The sequence below is a fragment of the Chelon labrosus genome (genome assembly GCF_963514085.1).
Source record: "Chelon labrosus genome assembly, chromosome: 1".
Classification (NCBI taxonomy): domain Eukaryota; kingdom Metazoa; phylum Chordata; class Actinopteri; order Mugiliformes; family Mugilidae; genus Chelon; species Chelon labrosus.
This window is the reverse complement of record NC_140337.1, coordinates 11,093,679-11,118,126: the sequence shown is the minus strand read 5'-3', so window position 1 is coordinate 11,118,126 and position 24,448 is coordinate 11,093,679. Positions and strand designations below refer to the sequence as shown.

The window sequence follows — 24,448 nt, the reverse complement described above, 5'->3', positions numbered from 1 at the left end:
GGTTTGATTAGGCAGATCCTGCTGCCGTCACACTCTGTGGATTTATGGAAATATTCCTCTCTCGTTTTGCGAGGCAGACTCTGGCGCTGGTGCGACTTGTTTCCTGACACGCACAAAACAACAGGAAGTAACTACGTTCAGGAGTTCATAGAGAAAAGTGCTCATTCTGGAAGCTGCCCCGTTCGATTATTGAGACCAGACATGTTTTCATTGTGGTTTGTGTCTGTGCTCTTCAGCTTGTGGTTTCTCCACCCTGCAAGCTGCTGACTACACCCCTCTGTGTCCACGAGCTACGTTGTCCATCACTGGGTTGAAAGTAAAAATAAAACAACAACGGGCCCTTGAGAGAGACACACGCCTACTTGTTCGCCCGCCGCGGGCCGTTTCCAATCTTAAAAGTCTGGGCTAAACTTTGGGAGCATATTCATGCAGGCCTTGGTGTAGATCGGAGGGGCGGTAATCTGTCCCACTGTGTGTCAGTGCCCTGAATGTGACGTGAAGCCATGGCTTTGCTGCGTTGCATGAAACTCCATGCTCAGCGGCTAAGTGTGAAGGGATTTTATAGCATACAAGACATTTTTAAATATCTAATGTCAGAGGTCCAGCTGCAGATGGACAAGTTTCAGCCTTAAATAGAGGACGGTATAATTGAAGGAGCCACGGAAAGCAATTAGGAGCGAAGAGAAAGAGGGATGAAGATAGAAGGGGGTGGATGAGATGAATAGTTAAATGTCCGAAGAAAGGTCTATTTCGGTATCGCCGGGGCCCTGTTCCACCTCCTGCGCCGACAGAGACACACTAACAGCCTCTCCTGCCGAGAGCAGTCGTCAGATCAGGGTTTTTTTTTTTCCTTCTGTGCCAGCTGCTGTGGACGTTTCCAAGGTTCGCTCTCTCTGTGTGTGTGCGCGTGCACTGACAAAAACCCAAAGGTGTTCATTAGCCGAGACCCTGGGGCCCTTGGACGCCACCCGCGGAGACTCTCACTGCTGCCATGGTGGGGTTTTAGACTCCTGAGTCCCACGGTGATCGCAATTATTTATGAAGAGGGAGATGAGCTCGTAAACAAGCGTTTGATGTCCTGCAGCGTCAGAGACTCTGAGGACATTGTCATTTTATAGATCTACTACAGCTTATGTAAAAGATAATCCACCAGTGTCACGACACGTTGTCGTTGCCTTCAAATGGAACATGTGAACTAATTATGACACAGGAGGCCGTGTGCACAACATGCTTGGAGTTCAAGTGGTAACGTCAGTCATAAGTCGTGAGAACACTGCTGCTTGGCAACCGTTGTCGTCTTGAAGCCACCGATGCTAACAGTTTAGCTAGCCAACAAGCGAGTAACTCAGTGTCGAAAATGTAAAGGATAAAAAAACAGACGATGGACATTTCCCTCAGTAATATCTCCACAAGAGGGGAAACATGGTGAACACATCCCCATTTGAAGGCAAATCAAAATTGCTTCTACTAAATGACCAAATACTAAATACTAAATACCACCAAAGGGACGCAAAAGTGAGAGAGTCCAAACTGGAGGTAGGCTACCTACTGTAGCTTGTTAGCTGTTTCCCAATGTGAAAAACATATTGCTTCTTTAGTATCTTAGCTAAGCTAACATGCTAACTGAAGGAGAGCTTTATTTTCTCTTTTCAAATCCAGCGCCATATCTCTCTAGAGGTAAATGTGAAGATGCTAACCATCGTGTTGTTTCACTACAGAGGATTTAATGAGCTCTAGCTAACATTTTCTCTGACAAAAAGACAAATAAAATTTCCCTGTACACATCTGATTGTTCTGCTGTTCTGATGGATTTTAAAAAATTACTGTAAATAGCTAGCAAAAGGTTGTAATTTGGCTAACCATTAGCTTACTATGCTAACACAGCAACTCACTGGATAGCTAGTCTCAAAGACAGAAATAGTAACATCAAAATATCCTAAAATCCTAAAACGACAAAACTCAGTGAGAGTAAAAATGTTACAAAATAACATTTAACTTATATTTGCGTGGTAAATTAGGTCTTTGTCCAGAGCGAACAGTAGCTAGCTAGCTAACAGTCACCATTAAGCAACCCAGAAAATGACTACACACAAAATTTAAAGTCCTTTTCTTTATTTTACAATAAGTAGAAATGATTTGGCAGGCACACAATAACTGAAAAAGTGATGTTGCAGCAAAACGGAAAACAGGCAATTTAGCTTGAGCTCTGAAACTCTTTTTAAAAAATCCATTACTTATTCTGCACCTTCAAGCCTCAGTTAGTTCATTATTAGGCACTTGAGTTGAACTAATGTCACAGGCCGGACTAGAAACACAATGTCTGACCTATAAAATGGGAAATAAAGAGCTAGTAGAGTGAATCAGAGTCCTCTTCGTGGTTTAGTCAACAATGATTTGACCTTAGCTGGTTAAGACTGCAAACTGCAGAAACTAAAGCGGTGTCAGTAAAAACTACACATTTATGACAAATGATCGAGTTCATGAAATGTTTTAACACGGAAATGACGTGAATGGAAAAACGTAGCTTGAGAATAAAATTTGTGAGCGCGCATGTGCCTGATTCATTTCCAGGTAGATAAAAATATTAATTCAGTTATATTCTGAAATCAACGATCACTAACAAGTGAAGAAGCTTTGAAGAAGAGCGGCTTTTTCATCCAGTTTTTTTTCTCACAATGAATCAAAATAATTGCGACTGAAGATTTTATAAATACGAGGAGAACGCACAAAACATTGTAAAAACCGTGTGATGACCTTTCCTCTTTGACCTGCTCGGTGAAATGAGGGCGACGTCCCTGAAGAGACAGGAAGCTATGGCAAGGACACTGAGTATGTGACTACATGCTAACAATTAGCAACGCTGTGCTTTTATCCGCATGGGATAAAAGCATCATGAGATGTATTACCAATACAGTTTGAACATGGCAAATGCTTTTTTAGGAATGTGGAGTGTTAAATACACGAGGACACGGCTGCACATTCAGTCCGCACACTGACGTCTCTTCAGCTGTGGCTTCATATGAACCATGCAGCCTTTGAAAGTGTACCCTCCTTCATGAGGCAGACATTATGATCTGTCAGTGGATCCACAATAAAAAATATCCAAGAGTTCAAAAATAAATCTGTACGTTTTTTTGTAAACAGAGTTTTCCTTCATTCATTCCATGTTCTTAGATAAAAACATTATTATTCAGAGAACGCTCCGTCCAGTCTGTTGAGCTGACAGTCACTCATAGTCCTCTCCGGCAGTGGCGGCCTCCAGAGCAGCAAGAGCCTCGGCCACCATCGAGTCCGTGACGCTCTGCACCTCGTCGTCCCTCTTCTCTTCGCTCATCGAGATCCCGCTCTCCATAGTGGAAACGTCCGGAGTCTTTGGCACTCTGAGCCCGTCCCTCGTGTCGGCCGAGGACAGGCTGGTGGTGCTGGTGTGGATGTCCACCGACAGGACGCTCCCCTCGTCCCCCGTGTCGCACGGGTACTCTGGCGTCCCTCCCACGCCCTCGTCTAGCTCCTCTGTGGACACGCTTTTGCTGCTGATCCTGCACTCGGCGATGGAGGCGTCCCACCCGTTTGTCGTCGCCTGGCGCTCCTGCTCGTCGTAGCTCCTCTGGCTCTCGTACTCATTTATGTTGGGGTAAACCGGCACCTGGCTCGGACCGTTTTCCCCCACCCCCCATCGCGGCCCTACGGCTTCAGGCTGGATGATGTACAGGCCCCCCTCTGAAGGTGGCGCGCTCCCCTGCTGCAGCTCCTTGGCATTTGACGGCGCAGCGTGCAGCCTGTAGTTGACGCGGTTGTTGTCAACCTCTAGTCTCAACGTGCTGTCGGTGGACTTGCTGTAGCCAAGGTTTTGGAAGCCGTGCTTCTGCTTGGTGTGTCCGTCGTGCGAATCGCTGCCGGGGCCACCGCCCGGGTGTTGGTGGGACTGGTAGAGAGAGCTGCCTGCAGAGTCGGGCTTCCTCACATCCACAGCCACGGAGGGGTCGTAGATGTAGCTGTGGAAGAGAGAGACGGAGAGGTCACACCTGAAGCTGGAGCCTTTCATCAGCTCATGTAAATTCTCATATGGTATTCAAACAATGACCAAGTAATGGTCGGCACAAACAAATAGGAGAGGATCTATCGGTGCAACAACAGAGTCGTGATAAAATCATCAGCATGTTTCTATTCTTTAATCAGTCACAGTCATTCCTTCCTCTACTGACTGATCAACAAAACTGATATAAAACTGTCGCCAAACTATTATTCAATAAATCTTGTAGTCCATTTATCAAGGGAGAAAAGGGACATTCATATCTCTCAATAGATAATTTGTACCATCCATCTGAACCATCATGATGATTAAATTAGAATCTGTATTGGAGCATAGTTAATGTCTAAACACATGCAAATTTAAGTGAATTAACATCAGCCTCGGCTCATGTTTGTGGTTTGTGCTAGGATGCAAATGTTAACACGCACGTGTGGTAAGGTAAGAGCTAACATGTCTGTAGAGATTTCTAAAAGACTGCAACTGATCAAAAAATCATTTAATTATTAAAACAGCAAAGTTATTTTTACACGAAAACAGGTTAACAAAAAGGTTGACAATGAATTATTCTCCTGTCAGTCTAATCGGTTTGTTTTTTTACCTCTTTGTGTATTGTCATTGCTAAAATCTTAGCATCTGTAATGTCGCTACAGCTGTCAGATAAAGAGAAGCAAAGGCACAATATTTCCCTTTTAACTACAGCTTAGACAAATAGAAGAGCGGTTTCTTTTATTTCCTGGTGTCTTTTGTCTGACGGGGATCCGGGAGTCGGGCGCTCCAGCAGACACACACCGTATCCTGACAGCAACAAGGATATTTCCTTGTGCAGCTGATGCACCTATCTAAATGCCACAGTGACGTGTCTGGCAGGCGTACTCTTGATGTTTACACAGGCTGCTCGGAGCCTCAGCTGTGGTACGGTTTGAACAGCCCATGTGAATGTCAGATATATTATGCAGAGTGTTGCAGTATGGAAGTGTAGCATAGGCGCGACTGAACTCCTCTCTCTGGTTCAAACTGAAATACTGACTTCTACCTTCAACGGTTTCTTTATTTGTGCTGCTTACTTTCACAGAGGAAAGGTGACCACAAGAACACTGATGTCTGGACTACTATAATAATAATACTAATAATACTATAGTTCTTCTCTGAATCTTCCATTATTATACTTTTACTCTATCCTTGAAGCTGTGGCCTTAACACAAAAAACTGTACTCTACATTATTAGCTTCTAGTGTATCCATGAATCTTCTTTAAAATATAAGAACTGAAAAAACTACAGGAAATAAATATTTAAAAGGTTTTTAATACATATAGTTTTCTGAGTTTGTTGAATGGTTACTACTGGTTGCTACTTTTAGGTCTGTGTTTATTACAAAAAGTGAAGCCAAGAATTAGCGTAGCCTAGCTTAAAAAGCAGAAAGAGCGCTGAAATGTTGTCTCCTTCTGGCAGTGACCATTACCGTTGACACACGCTCACAACGTATGCCTACAGTCTAGAGTCCGTTCTCTTCTTTCAACAATTTTCAGCGTTATTAGCATGTTTGTCACTTTCTTTTTTTAGATTGAAATCCTTCCTCTGTTGGCTGAGCTTCTTTTTTTTTATCTGGAGTGTCTTCTTTTGATTTCTCTTGGACGCTTCCTAGGTACCATTACATTCTACTGAACAGTAACAGCGAATTCATAGAACCATGGTTACATCCGTAACCCTCCTTCATCCTCCACACTTGTATTTTCTGCCCCATCTCTGTCATTTTGTTGCTGATTGACGGAAAATGCATTGCTGCTAGTCACGATTGAGTGTGTGTGAATTTGATCGCTAATTGGGAGCAAACATGGTCCTTTATGTGACAACAACAACTCAAGACGGCTCATTAGTAGAGTCCCACTCGGTCAGTCAAAAAAAATAAATAAATGTGAGTAAAAACATACACCAGTAAAATCCTTGTCAATTAAAAATCAGCAAACAATGAGTCCAAATTATGCTGCAGAGTTCCTTAATCAGCTCTTTAAGATGGGTGATCCTGAATAATGAATACGACGCCGACATTTTAAACTTCAGCACTGACGTCATTTCACGGCCTCATTAAATTTTTCTTTTCAGCCTCTGCTCTCACCTGCTTTCTCATCCCCGCTGTGAAATGAGTCTTTTGTTGTGTAAATCAGTCGACGTACGCGCTGCCTGAGATTTGTTAATGTTGTCCCTGGTTCTTCGCCGGATGCTAGAGGTCGATACCGGTTGGAGGCTCATTAATGCTCATTTAAGCTCTACACCTTAAGAACCCCCTCGCAGGCTTAATGAGAGTCTGATACACCCACTTCGAAGGATTTCCGTACAAGGGCACAAGTACAAGATCTTTGGCTCGCTCACATACATAGGCAGGTATAACAAGTGTTGGCAGGGGGCTGTTTTTTGTCGACCACGTAACAGGCCGCCAGACATCGCCTGCTGTGGGAGCCCTGTGTTTTTCACGCCCATCTTTTCTTCATTTTGTTTGTTTTCTCCTCCACCCCCGCCACCCTTGAAACCCCAGCAGAGCTCCTTCCGTCTCGCACCTCTCCTGGTGCGCCCCGTTCAAAACAACCTCCTTCTTCTGTGCCCCTGTAATGTAGCTGCAGCTCACTAATCTACTGTCCCTTTGCACTTGACTTCTCCTTGATTTGAGTATCTTGCCTTAAGCTATTTCCATCTCCTTCCTAAGTTGTCCTCTTCAATCATCCCGGTTTTTATTTTAATCTCGGCCTCAAGTCTTTGTTATTCATGAAATCAGAACACAAGTCCTGAGAATAACTTTCAAATATACTGACTGACTACAGCTTTCTTTCCTTTGCTAAGTAGACACCTATCCATACAGTTACAGTCATATGTTCTCTCTCTGACTTATACATCTCTCCTTCACCCTGCTTCCTTCCTCTTTGTCTCCCTTCACAGTGGAAAGCTGAGAAAATGAATGTTTTCCATCTCTTTGGCTCCTGGGCAGCACTGCTGCTGTGCCCTCGCTGCCAAGGCGATGTTTGAGGCACGCTTTCAAAAAGAAGCGAGAGATACGTGAATTGTTTTTCTAGAAAAGACAAAATGATTGAGATATTAAACTGAGAGCCGCTGGTTCTTTCTACAAGACGTTTTCAGCGTCAATCAAAGAGACGTTTGTGGACGAACGGACAAAAGGTAAACTGTTTCGACACATTTGACTTTTATGTAAGACGGATTGTGGGTTGTGGAAGTATTTATCTGGTTATCTAGTCTAAATCAAACCGATGATGCAAATCACGCTTACTATTTTAAGCCCAACGTGAAGAGAAAGGCAGCGACTCGGATTTTAATAACAAAGTAGTGTTTTTGCATACAAGTTGTTGATTCTTTGGAGTTCCTGCTTGCAAATTGATTGGGGTTCTCCTTCTGTGGGATTTTGTTTATGTTAATTCAGAGTTTATTTGAGAAGCACTACCATTTGCGCTTGATTTAATTATGGAGGACTGGACAAGACACGCGAGGCTCAGTCCAGACTGTCACTAAAGTAAAGAAAGACTAAGCCATCGTTTTAAGTCAACAATTCGCCACACCTGCACGATGTGACCACAATACCAACTCACTTCTTGCGCTACAGAGATTTAAGCTCTGTTATACAATATAATAGATGCAGAGGAGCCTATGGATTTTATGCCACCACCACCATTAGACTAGTGATGAACATCCTAATGTTGGTTTTACCATGCAGTGCATACTGGCCTCTAAAGTGGGAGAAAACTTCCACCTTACAAGAGTAATATAAATCAGCAATGTGTATACAGGATCTATTAATAAAGCAATAAAACCTGGGCTACACCTGACGCGACAGGTTTTCTCCGGGGCTACTGGGAATGTCCAGGTGTCAGTGTGGTGATTGTGACGCCGTCCCATTGACCCAGTAACCTAAATGGCCACCCTGCCAAACCCCAAACACCGCTAATCCCAGAAATGTGACACTCCACACAATTAGGGAGGTATGTGTGTGTGTCACAAGCATTTCACATGTGCGTCTTTGACATGGGAAGGAAAGAAAAAAATAAAAAAAGCGCGGAAGGGGATTACGACTCTGGTATGCGAATCGCAGCGTGCCCTTTCATTAATCCGCAATCAAAATCTTGTTTCCTGGCCTTGTTCTGCTTCCTCATCTCAAAAAGCACAGCGATGTCGAGCCCTGACAACAATGCCTTGTAGGCTTTTAATGACGAGACAGTTGAGCAAAGAATTACAGTAACCAAGGGTGATGGCTATTGGCATATTGACCCACAGTTTGCACTAAGAGCCCACATGAGGCTCGCAGTGCAGACATATTATAAATGGACCTCTCACTATCTGCATGTAACAAGACAAGAAATCATTATGTGGCCACGGAGACATTTGAATTGCCGCTGTAGAGCTACAGATAAGGAAATCAGCAGTGAGAGGTTGTTACTGAGGAGGGGAGTTTTACACAGCGTTCAGGCGTTTAAGGAAACTGATAAGGCAAACAAGCACTGTGACGTCTTAAAAATTCATATTAGCATACTGAGCATAGACTATAAAAGAAATGGACGTAGTCACAGGTGTAATAGTGAAACCAGTGCCTTAGACCTGCAGTCTCTCTGATAGCCAGTAGGGGGCAACTCTACTGAGCTCTTTAAATCTCACTGTACCGTGTATAATGACAATAAAGGCTTTCTATTCTATTCTCTATTAGATGGAAGGAGGTCAGACTGGACGTAAGCCTGTAATAAAATTACTATTTTAACTCGATTTATTACCTCAGTAAATATTTTTCCAATGTGTTTATGGTCTCAATTACCAGATACGGGTCCTGATGTTCATTGTGTACATTATAGTCACATGTAAGACGAAATAGTCAACCCTTGCTCTTCTCCAGATCCTTTTGCCCCCCTCCCCCACCCAAAAAAAATAACAAGATAGCAATGTCCAAAATGCTAAACTCAAGGCTTCCAAATTGCTGTCCACAAACCAAAGGGTAACGTCTCATGTCCACTTCTTTTATACAATTTATGTTAACAAGTAAGAGATCAATTTATGCGCCTACTTTTTTAAGTCAGTAGCCATCCAATGCACCTTCAGGAATGCAATTAGCTAGAACATCTTGGATGTGAATCCTAACGTTGGCATGCTACTGTGCACACGGTGAAGATGACAACGTGTTAAGCATGTATAATGTCTAAGACCATCTCCATACCATAGATATATAGGGAAAAAAGGCAGAAGTGGCTTTAAGTGCAATATCACTGATGGTCACTAATGGAGTGTTAATTAATTAACACCAATTTAGCTAATGATGCCAATAGCTCAATTAATTCAGTCAGATTAAACGCTCACTCGGCCGTCTCCTCCAAATACAGTAACTTTTGGCTCCCCAACACCATGATGGCTCCTGTATCTGGTATCGATAGTCTACAAACCAATGGGTGACATCTACGCTACAATTACATGATCAAAAACCAATGTGCAATATCAAACGATATATTAAACTTCCAAATAAGGAGTGTTGGAGAGCTATTTCACACAGCAGATACAGAGTACTGTATTTAAATAACCTGTTTAACCTGTCGCCTACTAAATATAGTGGCATATATGACAAGTTCAGAAATGATTTGTGATTCTGTGTGATAAATAAAACTTGTTTTACTTTTCATGGTCATTTATTCAAATTGTCTATCATGTTAAACATTAAACAAGTACCCAAACAGAAATGGACAAAGACGATAGGACTAGAAGTTGTTAAACATCAACATCAAGTTCAAGTTCTCTATAATTTTGTCGTCTCCAGAGTTTGTTTTGTTTTGCTCAGTGCACACAAAATCCACACCTGTCCATCCCGGAAGTCCCTCCTGAGGTGCTTTTTCAGGAGTTTTTTCCTGTTACCGTGGAGCGTAACTGTACATAGTGTAAAGTGACTTGACAAGAAAGGTGAGTATCAGTGTTGTGGCAATATGCAAAAGACTGCGTAAGCCAAAAAAGAGGCACAAACTGAGCAAACAAGAGGGGGAGGCGGCAGCAGACGCAGACACACTTCTCACCTTTTTATCATCCGGCAGCAACGGCACCCCATTTGGCCACCTGTGTCGAAGGGAGCTGTGGAGGGACAAGAACAAAGCAATTAAACTTTAATCACGCAAACACCTTTCAAGTGAGCGGTGCAGACAAAGTCCAAAGCGGCGGAACACGCACATATCATTTCCAGCGTGACATTTCACTCATCAAGGAAAGGTTAGCTCCACAGCCTCTGGTCTGCACGGCACATGCAGCGCTGCACACGAGTCGGGCGCTGCTATTGATCGGACGGTTGGTCACCTCTGACATGCGAATGGTTTTTAAATGAGGGATTTCTCTCGGCTCTCCTGAAGATTTCGCCTCATCAGTCAAGTTTTTGCTTTGCCCTTGGTCTCGGCGGTGTTTGGACATGAGGATGAAAACCCTGTCTGCCCAAAGCACCGATAAAGATGTTATTGCCATCCATCACTGCTGTGTGCGCGAGTGTGTTGGAGATTGTGTATCTATGTGCAGGATGGGAGTGACCTTTTTCTCTCCTGGTGGTGTGTTTCTCCAGGCTTTGGCATTTCATTGCCTGGGTAAATAATTAATCACTGAGTCTTGAATGGGTTTGTCTGAAAGCAAAGGAGGAAGAGATCGACAGAGGTAGAGGACACGGTGTCTTTTTGTGGAATTAAAGGAAGGATGTGTGCCCACCAGACAGAACAGAAACTTAACTCCCTGACCCTGGAGGACGTTATTTTTCCCTTTAGTTGAATCTTTGATCACAATGGGATAATAATATTACACAGGGTGACAGTGGTGCAGACACACAACGTCAACAGACAATTAATTACAGCCCTGACAGACAGCGCAGTGTAATCTTGTTTTATACTGACAAGTAAACTGAGCACCACATCATGAGGATGTTTTGAAGCAGAATTAAACTGCATTATAAGGATCAGATTGCTGTTAATCACATTTTTCTTGTCAACAGATCTCAACAAAATAGCGAGACAGTGCTTCACCAGTCACTGTCATTAGGGTGACAACACGAATGTGCCAGTTTTTCCCTCTGCTATATGTTTTATTGTAACAGAGATGTAACAAAAGAAGTTAATGTAACTCCAGTTGTTTACAATTGGAGTTACATTAAGCCAAAAAACCAAAGAGGGACCCATGTCAAGCCCAAATGTCAGAAAGTCAGACGCACGCACCATTTGAATTGTACCATGAATTACACAATGATGTCCATCAATGTAAAAGATCATTTTAGAAGGTAGTTTGTAACGTACCATTGGGTACTGTCACGCATTTCACCTTGTTTTTGAAGAATAAGTGAGAAATCAGTCAAGCTGAGAACAGAGAAAGCTAATATGGCGTTATACATGTAACTCTGGGGCGTTTAAGTCTTTCTAACTATGTATTTTCATAGTCCCGTCACTGGCTCCCCTAGACGTGGGACATTGGACCAGAGGTGTATGACTTCCTGTCTTCACTGGAAATGTTCTCCCAAGGAAGGGTTTCCTTAACTGCAATCCACCACAGCATCAAAAGTAGCTGTGTATGGAGCAAATGAGGAGAATTTGGACTCGACAAGTACTTAAAAACTACCTGTCCAAAGCCAAAGATTAGAAAGGTAGCTTAGTTTTCAGTGGATCAGTGGAATATATTTGGAGAGGTTGGATCTAAATGTTCTTCGGTGGTGTAATAGAGTCATTTTCATTTGCACAGAACAACAACATAAAAACAGAGAAGGGAAGGGAACAGGTTGTAATTGTAGCCACTCCCTGCAGTCCACCACCCCACTAAAGCATTCAACCTTCCTTGGGGAAATATTGCAAGATGCATCACTTAAGATTTCCTGCTTTCCCTAGTCAAGCCATTTGTTCCTATGTTTGATGTGGACCGTAGGCTTTTCCAGATTTTACTGAAACGGGAGTAAAAAGAGCATGACTTACTGACATATTAAGACAAATGTTAGAGCAAGTGTGTGTGGCTTGTTGGTGTGTTTAGGAACAAGGAGCTCTATGACACAAAACACTAAAATACATCAGGCTTCGGGCGCACAACAAATACGTTGGGATCAATTTACAGTTGTGTCATTTCATTGTCGACTTGTTGACCGTTAGAAAAGCACACCCTTATCTATTAAACCGCATGATTTATCCAAGGTGAGAACGTGTCAAAGCTCTGGCAATCTGTATCAATTTTTTGCAGTATATTTTCGAGCTGCAGTGAAGCCGGGCTACATTGATGTAGGAGGTTTTAGTTGCCGTGGGACTCCATATATCTTTGTGCAAAGTCCTGGAGGGATTGAGCTAAGAGGCCCAGGTGGGCTCCGCTTGTGGGATTGGTTTGAAAAATGCACGTGGGACGAGCTCGACGGCTCCTCATGCTAGCATCGATTAAAAAAGGCAAATAGATCTAAAGAGGGTCTGATGATTTATAGAATATTACAAACCATCTTGGGGGGTTGGGGTCACTTATTTGTATGGAAGGCTGTGTTTTTAGTGGAAAAGCAACAAAGCACGACTTAGCTCTCCCAAGACGTCTAATTATCCTCCTACAGGTCTGCTGGTGCGCGCGCAGACATAAAAAGAGTGGCGATCCAGAGGTGGGTGTAGTCAGCGAGGACGCAGAAGAAATCAGCTTGTACACAGAACTAAATCTCAGAGCAGCGTCCTCTTCTCTCTGAGTGCCCTCCGTTCTCTTCACGGAAATGGCCTCTTGTGATTTGAGGTGGGCTTGACTGTAACCTGGCTGAAACAATCCCCGCAACACGTTCATCCACATTTTCACAAGGGACCTCTGACACATTCACAGCTACTTATGAAAAAGCCAAGAGGGAGCAACACGCCAAGAGCAATTCAAAGAGGCAGAGGGGGCCCGCTGGTTTGACAGGCTTTCAATGGAGGACCCTGTTTCACACACTGTTAGTCTGGTGAGCACCCACCCAGCTGAAGAATCCCTTATCTTCCGGGAGGGGAGCATGAGAGAAGGTAATTTCCCAGCGGGACTCGGAGGCTATCACATTAATGGAGCTTCGTATTAGTTCGGCCAAGGCTCTGAAGTCACTATGAGCCGACTTTTACAATTACTAAGCACATTCAAGCAGGTCAATAATCATCTGATAATCTCTTACCATCTCATCCACTCATCTCCTAGGCTGCTAAATATGCAGATTTGTCCCCCACCGACACCAACAGCTTCCTCCTCCTGTTTTCTTGTTGTGTGGTGACATTTCTTTCCTTGTGCATTATGTATATCCCGTATCTCAGAGATGTGTGTCTGCTGCTTCTTGCTCTGTACACCCTTGGGGGTGTTTTAATGTGCTTTTATTCCAGTCTTGCATGCAGCTTGGCCTCGTTTGGGGAGCATCTTCCAACTCCTCCAGCCAAATACGACTGCATATCTATTTGTTGCAATAAACGGTCCTAAACCCTATGACATAATTGACTCTGACTGTGTTGTTATGAATTAATTATAAGTATGAATAAGTTTAGTTCCTTCCTGGCACCGTGTTTTCCCTCCTGATGAAAACACTGTGGCAGCACACAGATTATCAAGTGCTGTGAAAGTAGGAATAGAATAAGTAGTAGCTTACTTCAGGTTGACTCACTCTACTGTCTTTTGGTTTTTCAAAATAAAATGAACAAATATGGTTATATTAAAGTTGTAAACTCGTTTCAATTAAAGCTGATTTATTCCTAAGAACTTCATATTAAGACAGATCTGACTACAATAAAAATGACTCATTGCCTGGTCAGAAAGAATTTTTGAGTTTATTGAGAGAAACATGTGATAATACATTCAGCAGGAAAATATGAGTAATAATATGCCATGTGAACACATGTGATTGCTTCCCTCTAGGTGGAATAAATACATTCACTCTGTGCAAGTTTTTCCTATTGAATTTTCTATTTCCACTATATAGTTAGGAAGAAAACATATTCTTTTGTATTTCCAGCAGATTCATTAGGAAGTGAAACACACTAAAAGAAAAAGCGCTGGTAGCAGTTTTAAAGCAAATATTTGAGGAGGACCGAAGCTGCTTCCTTATAGTTTTTAAGGTGGAGGCTATTTTATATATATATTCATAACGGCTTTCATATAAAGATTTCCTATAGCTTTAACTTTCAAAGAGTAAGAACAAGTCTTATATCCAGTCATGCACACAAACATGATGTATTTCCTAAACTTTTAATCCGTCTTGTGAGGTTATTATTTTGTTCAATCTGCTGATAAGAGGAAAACCATTAATTACAATGTTAAGACTGCTACCAATAAATAATATGCAACTACTTCAAAGACAAGATGGCACAAGATGACCTTTTTAAGAATATTTAGCCCCGAAGTCAGTCTCATGACTTTACTCCTCATGTGTCATATCATGGGAAGCTGAGCTTTGGAAAAGCTGAACGCCGGAGAACAAGGCTGTGTTCAACAAAGCTGGATGTATCAAGGAAGCATTTTACCTGTGGCAGCAACGCAATGAATAGTTAACTAACATGTGTATGTCGAGAACTGTGGCTGACTCGAATTTCCAGTTTACATAAGTCTCTGATAGGAATCTGTAAACATTATGGATATTAATGCTGCTGAAAGTTACATCAGATTGTAGTTGTCGTTATGACCGCAGCTTTTATTTTAGACCTGAGGCAAATTAAAGTTTAGATTGCTTCATATTGTCTTGGGTCTCTTATTTTGTGTCCAAACGGACCGTGTCGTACTTTTGCTATACTTTTTAGGTTTAAGCAAATTATTACTTTTTGTAAAATATCTGGTAAAGATGATAAATTGAATTTAAAAAAATGCAAATTCAACATATTTTTTTGTGATGCAAGCAGAAACATAATGGGACATGAGGTGGATGTATAATTCGCTTGACGTCTAACATCCAGTGAGGACACACCGTCAGACTAATGGCTGGCAGGCTTGTCTGCGTCGGAAAAAGCAGGTTTGCATTGGAATGGAGTTGGGTTGCCCATTTGCAAGGCAAAAAGTGGCTGAGGGTTGTCTGAGTGCTGACAATGTGATTGCAGTGTCACCTGCCTCTGGCTAGTCACTGTGCTGCTGGTCAGCAGAAACAGCTCAGAGGGGAACTAGTCCTGCAGGCAAGAGATGACACTGTGGCGTCTTAGCAGGGGCAGCTAACAATCATCCTCCGAGTAACAGAGGGCACTGAGTTGCTATCTGGTCACATCACTGCATTAAAAGTCGAAGACAACTCCCAAAAACTGTGCTTCAAGAAAATGACAAGTCAAACATGACTTAACAAGGCCGGCTGATGTATGTTCTGGTTCCAGTGTGTGTACTTGCAGCTGTCATCTTGCCATGCTGTGTTTGCAGAGTAAATATCCATTGAAACACATAGTAAAGATAAAGTACTTCTTTTTTCAAGTGCTTCATGGACCTAGAGCAAGACCTGAGAGCGGGATGTGTGAAGGCATGTAAGCGAACCTGGCTGAAGTCCCAAATTTGACGCCCAAATCCAACACATGATTAGCAAAAAGTCAGAAATTAACTATAATAGTCTAAACAACTGGTAGCAACATATTTAGCAGCTAAGGTGGCAATATTTCCTGGTGGAGACCAAAAAAGAGCTAAAAGGTTGTTCTTTTTCTCCATAAACATGACTAATAAATGCTGATATTGCTGTAAAAGGGAACTAGATGCTAACATGTTTTCCGTCTCATTCGTATTATTTTACAGCATGTTCCTAGCGCCAAAGTGGCCAATGAACTAACTAACGCAGGTTTAACTATTTTTAAGCTATTTTATAAATATGTGTGTGAATATTTCCAGAGGAGATAAAAATACTTGATAATCTATTACTTTTATTTTGCAATTGTATGCCCTATTTGCTTTTTTTTAAATTAAACAGTATAAAATCAACATACCATATTTAAATTACTATATTCAAAAATGTATATAAGAGGTATAATTATCTTAACCTCAAAGGTTAACTTGATAGTAATCCATTTTACAAATTAATGCATTAGTAATAATATACCAATTACACAAATCAGACAGAATAAAATTTTCAGGCGATAGGCGATAATAACAATGAATTAATCAATCAAATTATTTTGTTGTTTAAACTGAGCAATCAACTCATTGTTCACAGAGGCAGAAAGCTATCAGTGAGTATATACGAATAGAGTATTCGTGATAAAGTCAGAGCTGAGATCCAAACGTGTCGGTAATGAGCATTTTCTTTCTGTCAGCCTCTAAAAACTCCCACAGGCTTCACGGTAACCAACGGCAGCTGACTGAGATTCACATCAGAACGTCCAAATGACCAATCATGTTGTTCCCCTGGAGACTTCCCAAACTCATAATGAGATCAAGGATTCAATCTGTGCATCAAATGGCTATCATTCATTCAGATAGTGGCCACTGCTGGATGGCTATAATAGTCCTTTATCTGCTCCCTGTGCCATTCAATATATTATATATTGCTCCTGTTTTTTATGATAGGGAAGATCGTAGGACGATTACTGAAGGGGAGAGATATTTCATCGCTGGCAGCTTGGCCGGGCTCCCACTTTTTCACTTTCTGAGTTTTCCTCGGAGGAAATTGAAACATTTCATCTTGGAGAAACAGGTGCAATAAAAGTGAGATTGCTGTAGACTGTCCCCTAAATGTGAAATGGATTGAAATCCAGGGGATACCTGCAGAACTGGCAGTCAGGGCCATTTGTGAACGGGTGGAAATTTCCATTCGGAGAGATAAGGCTTAAAATAATTCTTCCTCTGGAAAGAGTCCAGTTAAAAGTGATTTAACCTGTTAAGAGGTTTGTTTGGAAACATGAGTTAATGTGTGTGGGAGGAGTGGTTATTTTCATAATAGCACTAAATGGAGGGTTTCGTTACTAAAGCAGGTGACAATTGTAAATGTAGCTCTGAATGGAGGGCAGACATAGAGAAGGAGGAAGTTAATAAGTAGACCATAAAGTCTAATTTTAAACGAATTTGGTTACCTTACCCACTACTAAATTCACAGAAACCGCGTAATGGATTCTTTACATGTGCACACAAAAACACTTTCCAACCACAATCAAAATTCTAATTTAACTTTCAACATCTAGATACTTGATTTATAAATAACCAAAACTCAGAAACTGAATAAGGTCCTGTTAATGGTTAGTGGAGGTAGTTACTGTATAACCTGAAGCAGTCATTAAACACATGGTTTTCAGCAGAGGACGCTCGGAGTTGTATAATCAGGGTTTTCTGACTCACCTACCTACATTTACACCTTATTTATTGTCAAGTGCCTTTACCTAAACACTGACGAGGACACTGTAGAATTCATATTAAGATGAGAATAAAAAATTACAGTGTATTACGGTGTAAAAATACACTGATTGTTTTGGCAACATTGGCGCGGGGAGAAGGTTGTGGCGGATGGATGGGTCAACAAAACATCAGGCTTTAATATGGGAGAGACCACAGTTTCGTTTAGAAAGCTGTGAGATAACTACAGTATGCGGCCATTTAGGATTGAGGACTTTGTTTTTCATGCAATAAACTAAAATTTTAATTATTAAGCATGTCTAACTGGTAGATTATTTTATTATTTATCAGATTATTTGCAGATATCTTTTACCCTACATACTTACATACTTAAAACCAGGCATTTGACACGGCCATGCTAGCTGTAGCGATTTGATCTCCGCCCTCTAACGCCACCTCAAAACACAAAAAGCACTCTTCCACCTTCTTGAGATAGTCTTCCCCCAAGTCTTGCACATCTGACACCATTTGTTTTTGTTGCGCCCTTGGAACACTGAAATCCATCCACAACCATTTCTGTGTAACTGTGGGTTTGAGTTGCTGGTGCAAACATTACACATACCAGCACTATAAAACTAAATACAGGTAGATGAGGTTTAGAGACAAAAACAGAGAGCTTGAATAACTGAAGTCCTTGTTCCCTTTCTGCTGACAGTAACCGCATGAATATTTGTAGAGTTGGTGCCTGAGGTGTAGATATGAGTTTTCTAGGGAGGATCTTTATTGAACTTTCTAACAAAGAAGTCGAGTCTTTTGCAGACAACATGCTGCTGCTGCTCCACGGCCTGGTCACCTGATAGAGACCTCTGGCTTACGTAAGCTGTGTGTCTCATTATAAAGTCAGGATTTATGTCTTGACACCTTCTCGAAGGCTGCTCAGGGCTTGGGTTTTGAGTGCGTGAAAGGACAGTGAGAAGGGAGATTGTGTTCACGCGGGTGACATGGGAAGGGTGTGGTGATGGAAAAGTGGGCTAACAGGTCCGACGTCCAGATCAAGCCTGTCTGTCGTTTCAGATTGTGGTTCTTCATCCTTCATCCTCTACAGAAGAATTCCTCACATCTGCTTTGATGAAATGTTTACTTTCAAATGAGAGAGGATGGTGTAGACAAAAATATGGTGTCAATGTCCATCGCTAGGATGGATGTCTAGTACGTGAAACATTAAAGGTTGACCACGTTTGACCCAAATCTCAACAAATCAAATAAACAAATGTAATCTTAGAGGAAGAAATAGGAGTTCCCAGGACCAGTGAAGACTTGGTGCATCAATTTGCTAATCAGAAAAGTCATTATTAGGCAACACAGACACTAGGTACAGCTCTGTTGTGTCAGTGTAATATGAGTATCTTTGTCTTTGGGTTGAGTAAAACATGCAACCTGAAGACGTCACCTTTGGCTCTGGGAGAGAGTGTATGTCCTTCTTATAGACAGAATAAAAAGACGATTAGGGAAGAAAATACATTTTATATAACGGCTATCTGCAACTTATTTTCTTATCAAAATTTGGCTTTTGATGTTTTTACTGTATCACAGTGTCACTGAATCGTATCTACACAGGAGATTCTAACTTCAGTTTTTCAGTGGTCCATCTTGCGGCCCCTGTCTAAACAGCTAATCTATCATTCAACTCAATAGTTGTTTATTTCTGCGATACACATTTGAAGCCATGACTCAAAAGGGCGTTTTAGATTTTCCTTCTGATCCTGCGCTGATCCCGAACGCGTCCTGTGCGCTGTAGATACGGATGGGGCGCTGACGTGCTGCTTTCGCTGCTCATAATGTGCAGACGGAATGTCACAATCAAAACGCGAGCGGCCGCGCAGCTTCTCGTCCCGGACACAAAAAGCCTGAGATCTCAGCGGAATTGGAGACGGGGGGGAGAGAGAGCGGTGCTGCCTGACTGTCATAAGATGGACTGATAGCGGCAGTGGGCAGTTTTAGCAGGTGTGTGGAAGTGAGATAAAAAAGAAAAAGCCTATTTTATAAACTTTACCACTGAAGCTTCAACTTTATGAAAGTCACACAGCGGAAGATAACTCTGCAAGTAATCAAGTGTAACGTGTTATTTATTCAGCACAAAGCAGAAACGCTTGTTCTAATAATTGATAAGTAGATTATATTTTAATATTCTTAAGCAAACTTTAGGTGATTTTGGGTTTTGAACGGTAGCCAAAAGAACATACAACTGACTAATTATTAATAATATGAAAATGAAGCCATTAGCTAGTTAAGCTATAAAAATGACCTTCATTCGAACTGTGAGTAAAAATGTTTAAATACCGGTAACAATTAGTGACTGATACCAGATCAGCCAATTCATCAGCCGTTAAATCAGTCATCAGGCTTTTAAAGTCTGGCTGTAGCATATCAGGAACAAATCTTCCTCCAGATCTGCAAGGTATTTATTCCCCTTAGCTTAACGTTTACGTCTTAACTTTTGTTTTAGTGATTCTTCTTTTCTCCCTAGGTCCTAAATTAAGCCAATCCCATTTTATCAAGCTGCAACTGGCTTTTATCTCACGTACAACTCAAATAAACGTAGTTCTTACTGAAAACAAAGCTATTATTGATGGGATTTCCTTGTAGTCGGCGGTAACTGGTGTGACCCTCTGCGTTTCTCCGCTGAAAGAGAACTGCAGCATTCGATAAGGTGGTCAATTTAGGCCTCTTATCAGCTCGGCGGCTTTTAAAATCCAGCTCAAAAGTCAATACGCTATTTTGAAGTCGGCGTAGTGAGGGAAAAAAACTGCTGCTCTCACTCGCAGGCTTTATCCTGCTTTTCATAACTTGCATATACAGAAGATGAGATAACCTTCCACACCCGATAGCGCGTCTCATAAAAGAGCCGGAGCCATTCATGTGAGTGACGTTATTGTGTAACTTTTTCAATTACGGCTCGCACAAAGAGAACCGGGAAGCCATTAAATGTGTGTCACCCCTCAGAAACAAGACGCTCCTCCAAAACAAGGCTCGGCGACTTTCTGATTTGAGTGTTTGACATGCGCGCTTGACGGGCTGACCTTGAGGTGGCTGATTTGAATGAGCCAGGTGCGATTAGGACTGTGTAACCATGGCGAGTTGTCACGGCAACCAATTTATGTGAAGCCAGCCTTCGTTAACAGGCGATCCGCGAGCCAATTTGACTTCCTGCCCACACCTGCAGCCGACGTCCAATTAAATGACATGTGGGCAATCACGTAGCCTCACCGTTAAACTTTCCCACGAAGACGAGCGTGTGTTCACCTCCGTGTCCGTGGGTAATACGATGTGCCGCGTCCAAACTGCCTTTTTTCAGATGGCCTTGAGCGGCAGTCAGATGAAAACAAGTCCTGTCTCCTCTCTATTACCCAGCAGCCCACACTTATCAATAGCTCCAGCACTGCAAACAGAACAGCTGCTGTTTTCCTCCTGTGGATCCTCCTGACCCACGAATTGTACTTTAGCGAGTAAACAAGCCAACCGAAGAGCTGCAGAGGAGATTTAAATGATTTAGAGCCTGAGAAGCAGAAGTGAATAAAAGGAAGGGTGAACTACATTTGTACATTTGGTTTGTCTTTAAAGTGTTTTTATGGCTGACGTCTTTACATATCAAACAGATTTGGCCCATGTTTATATGTGATATATTCTTGTTTTATCCAGCAAAAATAAATAAATAAATAAATAAATTCAATTTACAATGATGTAAAACACTAAATGTTATCATTTCTGAAATTGACCAGTAGGAATTTCCATCAGAAAAGCTAAACAAACTTTTCTCAATTTTTTCCTTCGTTTTACAGCTGTGAGGTCAGATTATATAAATCTTATAAATATCTATACATATATAACACATAATTTTTTTTTTTTAAATAATTAACAAATCTTTTAGTGTTTAGAGTGTGAAAAAGAAGTGAGAAATGTCACAACTTCCCCAGAGCCTACCACCTGACGAACTGTTCGCCAGCAAAGAAAAAGCAGCAAATTTTCACATTTAAGAATCTGCGAGCGGCAAATGTGACAACTTTTCTTTACAAAATGACAAAAAAAAAAAAAAAAAATCTGTTTAATGAAATATAAAAGTGCTTTGAAAGATTTTGTTTATGTAACTTTTTATCTAACTGTCTCTAACTTGAACCTAATCTAATTATTGGGGCAAATTCCGTTTGACAGCACAAATCTTCTCACAATTGATGCACGTTCAGTACTTTGACCAGCCTACGCATTGTTTGGGAAACCAGGGAGTGACGCAGCAGTATTGTTGTGGATGGAAAGCAAAAAAACACCCAGATGCCAGATGCTTCTCTGGACGAGAACGAAGTTATTTGCATTTACTGTCGATGTGAAGTGGGTTACCGCCAGGGTACGTGGAGTCTCAAATACTACTTGCTAGCCTAGCACACAGCTCATACAGAGAACCATCCTCCCCCTCAACAAAGGCAGAACATGCTGAATAGTTTGTAACCTAGTTTTTTTTTTTTAGCATGCTGTACCTTTGAGGTATATCCTAGACAATATTGGATTGTTGCAATAATAACAACTAACATTTGCATGAAGCAACCATATTTGTCAACTTCCATGTCACTAAGAGTATTTAAAACTTGAAAAACATCAGTTTATAGTGAAGTCAATACATTTGCAATTAATCTCAAGTTAACTACGGACAAGTATGCGATTAATCGCAGTTAAAAGTTTCATTCAACTGACAGACCAAATAATTATATCTAAAAAATATAAAACACGTCGGAAACAATTAAAAACAGGAGAAAGACGCACAGAAACTGATATTTTTTCCTGATAAATTAAAACTGTAATTGCAATTACAATGATTACCAATTGGGAGAATTCTGCAACTTGTTATGTCTTAAAATAACAAGCCAACATGCCGCCAATAAAACTAAAGTTTTATTTTTTTACAGTCATATTAAAAAGGAGATAAGCAAGTATCCCTTTGCCTTCGTAAACTGTTTATAACTTCTGTTGTTTTATCTGTGAAATAATGAAATACTGTATTAGTTCAAAGAACTGGTTTCACAGCTGTTACACAACAACACATCCTGGACGAGCACTGCCTGCACAGTCTATTTTCAAGACCATAAAGTAAACAACAGCTCAGAGCTCTGCTCCCGTGTCTATATCCTGTTTCAGGTGTAGTCCACCAGCAGCGGCAACAGCACAGACAAAAAGCAAACTAGATCTTGGGTCAAATAGTATTTGCATACACTTTAAATGTCTTGCTTTGTCTAATAAGCTGCCAGTGGATGGAGTCGCCAGCTACCAAAGGCAAAACAATGAACTGGGCAAACCCCAGCTTGGTGTGGCGTATAAAACAACTGTCAGGATGTGGTAAATCCCACCTGTCCACAGCTGAAAGGCAGGTTTAGGCGTTTAAGTCGCGTTTAATAGAGAGAAAGAGTGATGAACGAATGCCGTGACAGGTTTAGGTTCAGACCTAACTGACCGGGAGTTCAGTGAAGCTGAATGTTAGATGTGCAAACACAGCCCAAGGCCATGTACATGAGTTCTGGTATCAAGACCCCACCTCCTCCTCCTCCTCCACCTCCTCCTCCTCCACCTCCTCTAAAACCCAACAAAGAACAAACATCCCCAATAACAGCCCTCACTCATTCACTCATTAACTTCACCTGCACATGTGCGATGTGTTCAAGGTAGTATGGAAAATTTTAGCTCCGTTCACATACGCCAAAAGGTTTAACCTCCAGGTATATTAAAGTGGATTTCTTTTTTTCAACAAAATAAATAAAAATATAAAGACAATTTACTATTTTCTAACCTACATTGTATATCTGTCAAATACAATAAATATGTCCAGAACAATCAACATATGTTTGTAACTTGCAGTGGTTTAGTGGTTTTAACAACATGAGATGTACAACAGGTGTGCACTACACTTTCAGAGTAAAAGTGTCTTAAATTTTGGCTGGGCAGCTCAAAACATTAGTTTAAACACGTATTAGTGTTTAAGTTATAGCAACGTAGCCTCAGCATCTCTAAATTAATCTATATTTAGTCGCATTGGTTTCTTTTTGCGAGGCGGACAGTCGCCATATGGCTGACACTACCTACCTGTTACTGGCAATAACCGTCGAACAAACGTTCAATAACGTTTCAACGACACTTTCCACAACCTTTAAACTTGCTTAAAGCATTGTTTTTAATGTAACACTTACTAAATGAGTAGTATTTTTTAAATATATATATATATGTATATAAATGTTTCGACTTACCTGTCGTGCTAAGCGAAGGTGTGGCACTTTGCCCCAGGTATCAAAAACGCACGGATGTCATTTAACTTGTTTCTCTTCCGGTCCGTTTATTTAGTAGACATTGGGGAAACAGGTGTAAAAAGTAAAGGCTCCAGTGAACATGCTCGGCTACAGGCTGGCTCCCTGCCTCTGGTTTAAGTTGTTGTGGTGAGTGAGAAGAGTTTCCCCCCCTCGGTGTCTCCACGGTCCCATGTCTCCTGTGTGAACGGCGGTCTGCTGATGGGTAGTTAGTTAGTCTGGAAACTAGTGGAGCGGAGCCGACATGAAACACACCGGCACGCAGCTGCTTCCTGTTACAGCCTTTCAAAATAAAATTTACAGCGCCAAAAAAAGAAATAAATAAATAATTACCATTATTCTTTCACCAGTTAGCTTGTTTTTAGGTCTGGATATTTATTTGAATTATTACTAATTATATTATTTATTCATGGTTTTGTTATTTTTGTTTGTTTTCTTTTGTTGTTACAGATGAAGAACAACAATTAGCTATGATATGGATATATACTCAAATGTAGATAAGTTTCCAACTTTCTGCTATTTATTTTAAGAAGTTCGAATATTATTACTATTATTATAATTAGCAATAATTCAATTATTTAGAAGAGCAAAAACAATTAGTTTTCATCATTACTCTCGTCATTAGTTAATCACTTATTTCTACTTAGTTTAATTTAATTTACTGTTGTTGTTTTTGTTTTTTTTTAGCTGCGTTCAATAACCCCTGGTGACTCCTATATTTACATGATTTTATTTGTTTGTCCATTTTTTGTTTCTGTTTTGTAATGTAAAAAGTTTAATTATTCACAAAAATATTTTACAAAGAGAAAATCGCAAGGTTCGTTCATTAAACACAAT

At 41.1% G+C, this 24,448-nt stretch overlaps 1 protein-coding gene across 1 annotated transcript; it reads right to left on the bottom strand.

Moving 5' to 3' along the window:
- Positions 1-1,987: 1,987 nt before the first annotated feature.
- Positions 1,988-23,781, bottom strand: LOC311498033 (uncharacterized protein). Its single transcript, XM_084558467.1, has 3 exons — positions 23,555-23,781; positions 10,076-10,130; positions 1,988-3,995 (listed from the first exon to the last, which is right to left on the bottom strand). Exons 2-3 carry the CDS (start codon positions 10,105-10,107, stop codon positions 3,227-3,229), a joined length of 801 nt encoding a protein of 266 aa, XP_084414593.1. The 5' UTR covers positions 10,108-10,130; positions 23,555-23,781; the 3' UTR covers positions 1,988-3,226.
- Positions 23,782-24,448: the final 667 nt, after the last annotated feature.

Bases quoted from the DNA above. Each gene is read 5' to 3' on its own strand.
- LOC311498033 (XM_084558467.1), bottom strand. From the start codon at position 10,107: ATGGGGTGCCGTTGCTGCCGGATGATAAAAAG. The intron at 3,996-10,075 runs GTGAGAAGTGTG...TCTCTTCCACAG, and splicing joins TGCTGCCGGATGATAAAAAG to CTACATCTACGACCCCTCCG.